Here is a 4396-nt window from a genome sequence, read left to right as displayed (position 1 = left end):
TCGCAACATTCTCATTTCATTCACATGCAGTCTTCTCTCATCATTCGTCTTGGTGGCCCAGCACTCACTTCCATACAGGACGACAGGTCGGATAACTGATTTATAAATTTTCCCCTTCAGCCTGAGAGGCATTCGGGGATCACAGGTTGTGCCTGTAACCTGTCGCCATTTCATCCATCCTGCATTAATCCTGTGCTGAACTGCTCTGTCGATCTCGCCATCTCCCTGAATGAGAGAACCCAGGTACTTGAAATCCGAGCAGGTAGGCAATATTTCGCCATCTAGTGTCATGGCAACAGGGGCGGAAAGACCGCCGAAGTCATCTCTCCTCATCCTCAGCCTCTGTTGCCACTTCGCTAACCTGCCTTGTACCTCGAGTCCCTCTTCTCCGACAAGCACGATGTCGTCGGCAAAGAGCATGCACCAGGGTGCCTCTTCCTGCATGTCCGACGTCAGAGCATCCATTATAAGCACGAAGAGGTATGGGCTCAATGCCGAGCCCTGGTGCAAACCCACAGCCACACCGATGCTGTCAGTAGTTCCAGCAGCGGATCGAACACGCGTACAAGACGATCTGTACATAGCACGGATTAGCTCTACATACTTCCCAGGCATACCTTTCTCTTTCAAGGCCCACCACAAAACCTCACGGGGAACCCGATCGTAAGCCTTTTCCAGGTCGACAAAAACCATGTGCAGATTTTTATGTGCGCGCCTGTACTTTTCGCACAGTTGGCGTAAGGCGAAAATGGCATCTGTCGTACCTCGACCGGGCATAAATCCGAATTGATTTTGCGTTATTTCATACTCTTCTCTCATTCTTCTCTCTATTATCCTCTCCCAGACCTTCATGGTATGTGACATGAGCTTTATTCCTCGATAATTATTGCAATTTTGGACGTCTCCTTTGTTTTTAAATATTGGTACCAGCGTACTACTGCACCACTCGTCAGGTATGCGTTCCTCATGCAACAACTTACCGAAGAATACACTCAGCCATTTCCATCCATCCGCACTCAACAACTTCCATACTTCAACTGGTATTCCATCCGGGCCCACGGCTTTTCCATTCTTCATATTTCTTACAGCCACTTTCACTTCTTCCACACTAATCTCCCTAACAAGGCCCAGATTCAATGGTGGATTTTCAAGCACACCATTCCATTCATTTTTTTCATTCATCAACTTTTCAAAATATTTCTTCCATCGTTCTTTTATGCTTTCATCATCAGTCAGAATCTTCCCAGAATCATCTTTTATACATTTAACATGCGAAATATCTCTTCCATTCCTTTCTCGAGCCCTTGCAATTTGGTAAAGTCGTTTCTGACCTTCAGGTCTTTCCAAAGACCGGTACAGATTGTCCTGCGCCTCCGCCCTACAAATTGCAACTGTCCTCTTGGCTCTTTTCTTACATTCTTTATACACCTCTTTCTTACTTTCTTTTAATGTTTCATTCTCATCCTCAACCATCTGCCATTCTTTAAACGCCTTTTTCTTTTCTCTTAACACTTCTTGAACACTTTCATTCCACCACCATACTTCTTTATCTATCATACGCTTCCCTTTTGTTTCCCCAAATACATTCTTTGCCACACTTCTAATATAGCCAGCCATTACTAACCAACATTCATTCGCACTCATTCCTTCCATTTCACCCATCTCTAACATTTTGGTCACTACTTGCTCCCTAAATTCACTAGCATACTCATTATTTTGCAATAGATGCCACTTTATTTTGGGCGGGGGACAAACCTTGTTCTTGTTGGGGCGAACAGCAATACTAACGTCAGCTAGCAGAATTCGGTGCTGGGACACCAAATCTTCGCCTGGCAGCACTTTGCAGTTTTTGACACAGTTGATTCTGTTCCGTCTTATCAGGAAATAATCAATCTGTGTAGCGTGGTTACCACTTTTATAAGTGATAAGATGTTGGTCACGTTTTTGGAACCACGTGTTTAGTACAGCCAGATCAAATGCAACTGCCGCTTGTAGAAGGGTTTCCCCCTCGCTGTTCCGCATTCCATACCCCCACCCACCGTGTACTCTTTCGTACCCATCATTCACTCTTCCTACATGTCCATTAAAATCACCACCAATATAAATCTCTTCACTATCTGGTATTCCCATTATCATACTATCAAATTCCTCCCAAAACCTCTCTTTCATACTCTCATCACAACCTGCCTGCGGAGCATACACACTCACAATATTCACAGGCTTATTCTCAATCATCAATTTTACAACAATCATTCTATCATTTATTCTATTCACTTCCGTCACTCGTTCTTTCATTTCACAATCCAGCACAATTCCCACCCCATTCCGCTTTCCGTCACTGCCACAATAGTAAAACTTATATCCCTCACCAATCTCTCTTGCTCTATTTCCCTTCCATTTCGTTTCTTGCAGACACGCTACATTCACTCCTCGCCTTTTCAAAACGTCCACTAACTCTCTCGCTCTTCCAGTCATCGTACCTAAGTTCCAACTAGCAAACCTCACTCTGACATGCCTCTCTCTCCGGGCTAGCTTCTTACGTCGCATCCGCACCGTTAAATGCGACAACCCTAGTCCACTTCCCACAGGAGCCGGGTGCTGCCCCTGCGCGTCGCCTGCGGGGTACGCCCTAGCCCTGTCGCTCATATCATTAAGTCCGATAGTCATACTGCAAAAGGTTTTGGCATTTAGTTTTTACAACCGGCCGCCCGCCTGACGTCAACCCTCCTTGGGAATCCTTAGTTGACTTAGATGACTGTCGTTTCACACCTTTAGTCGCCTTTTACGACATCCATGGATAGGCACGGAGTGGGCTATTCTTAAGCCGGCTACCACACGGCACCCAGACTGAAATTCATATAGTAAGCAATGCCTTACATGCACTTTTAATTCGTCCATTTTCATTCTTATATTAGCTCGGCGACAGCTAGTGAATGACTGACGAGAAACTGTGCGACTCGCCCTTTATATACTTTCGACCTTAGAAGATTCTAGAACTCTCTCAAAAATGTTATGTGGAATTCAATCGATCGCTCATTACTTTCTTACCAACCCAATACAACGCAAAAAAGCGTTTATCACTGCTTCCAGGAGTTCCACTGGTGGTAAATCATCTTTATTATTAGATTCACCTGCTTTTATCAATTTTAAAGCAGTTAATTTGACTTTTTTCAAGGTCAAATTACTTTACCCACTAGTGGATAAAATGCGTTTTTACCGGTATTAAAGGACAAAACACGTGTTTCCGAGCTAGTGAGGGGAAAAAAATATGTCTCGAATATGAGATTTTCTCGCACGTACGTCGTGTGATAGATTTACAGAGTTGCCATACAAATTTTACTGCCACTACGATATTCGACAAAATCTCGTACACGGTTATATGGGAAAAATTGCCCCATGTGAACGTAGCCTTACAGGTTATTTGTGTAAAGATACTTAATTTGGAACTTATGGTGACTTGACAATGTGTACCTTTGAAAACGTCACAATTTGTTTTGTGTGATCCATGCAAAGCTGGGGCGGGTAGCTAGTACATATATTATAAAATCTATCTGATTTAAGTATGAACGCAGGTACTTATGCTACGAAGAGTCTGACAAATAAAATATTTTAAAGATATAAATTCACTAACTAATCCTTATCCTTTGATACCTGACCGGAAACAGTTCGGTAACTGAGCGGGCTTTCAAACCGGAATAGAAGTTACAAACTCCGACTTGCACCTACTATAGATGTGTACTGACCAGACGAGGTGAGAGATTAGTATAGGTACAATAATATAAATACATGATAAGTAGAAGAGAAAGATGTAAGGACCCTTCGGAAGACATACCTTTAACTGTTAAAAACTGGTGTACTTGTACAAGTACTAATAGGGAACTTGATTGTAGTTAAAATAAAATATTTTATACCATGCACAAAAGAAAGCATCAGATAATTATAAGAAAAACATGGACAGAAGTTATTTTTAAATCCAATTTATGTTTAATAAGTCAGGTAGAAATATATAAAGTAACTGAATTGACCGTGACGTCACTTAATTTGATTTCATATAAATTCCATATTATCAAGTCGTTCAAATTCGTTTTGACAGTTCTTAAAAAGAAGCTGATTTGACTAGGAGGCAAGTAGCCTATTTGTTGGTACCAATAATGGGAAAGTGTGTGTGTCTGTTTGTTTGTCTGTCTTTCACTGCAAAACGGAGCAACCAATAGATGTGATTTATTATGTGGATATAGTTGAAGGGATGTACGTGTAGAGTGACGTAGGCTACTTTTTGTCTCTTTCTAACCCTCCACTTCCCTAAAATTGGGAGTAGAAGTTTGTATGGAGCATTTCGCAATTATAGAATTTAACGCGATTGAAGCCGTGGGCAATAAATAGGGTGGAGCGTGCT

The 4396-nt window shown here is 42.2% G+C and overlaps 1 protein-coding gene across 1 annotated transcript; it reads right to left on the bottom strand.

Moving 5' to 3' along the window:
• Positions 1–488: 488 nt before the first annotated feature.
• Positions 489–2667, bottom strand: LOC125237330. The gene is made up of 3 exons (XM_048144323.1): positions 2506–2667; positions 981–2187; positions 489–574 (listed from the first exon to the last, which is right to left on the bottom strand). The coding sequence occupies exons 1-3, from the start codon at positions 2665–2667 to the stop codon at positions 489–491; spliced, it is 1455 nt and encodes a 484-aa protein (XP_048000280.1).
• Positions 2668–4396: the final 1729 nt, after the last annotated feature.

Source organism: Leguminivora glycinivorella, chromosome 21 (genome assembly GCF_023078275.1).
Source record: "Leguminivora glycinivorella isolate SPB_JAAS2020 chromosome 21, LegGlyc_1.1, whole genome shotgun sequence".
Taxonomy (NCBI): Eukaryota; Metazoa; Arthropoda; class Insecta; order Lepidoptera; family Tortricidae; genus Leguminivora; species Leguminivora glycinivorella.
This window is presented reverse-complemented; position numbering and strand designations above follow the sequence as displayed.

Excerpts from the sequence above, each read along its gene's own strand:
- LOC125237330 (XM_048144323.1), bottom strand. The coding sequence starts at position 2,667 with ATGACTATCGGACTTAATGATATGAGCGACAGGGCTAGGGCGTACCCC. Across the intron at positions 2,188-2,505 it reads GGAGAGAGAGGCATGTCAGA|GCAGGTTGTGATGAGAGTAT; the intron begins GTGAGGTTTGCT and ends TATGCTCCGCAG. Across the intron at positions 575-980 it reads ATGGCTGAGTGTATTCTTCG|ATCGTCTTGTACGCGTGTTC; the intron begins GTAAGTTGTTGC and ends TGCTATGTACAG.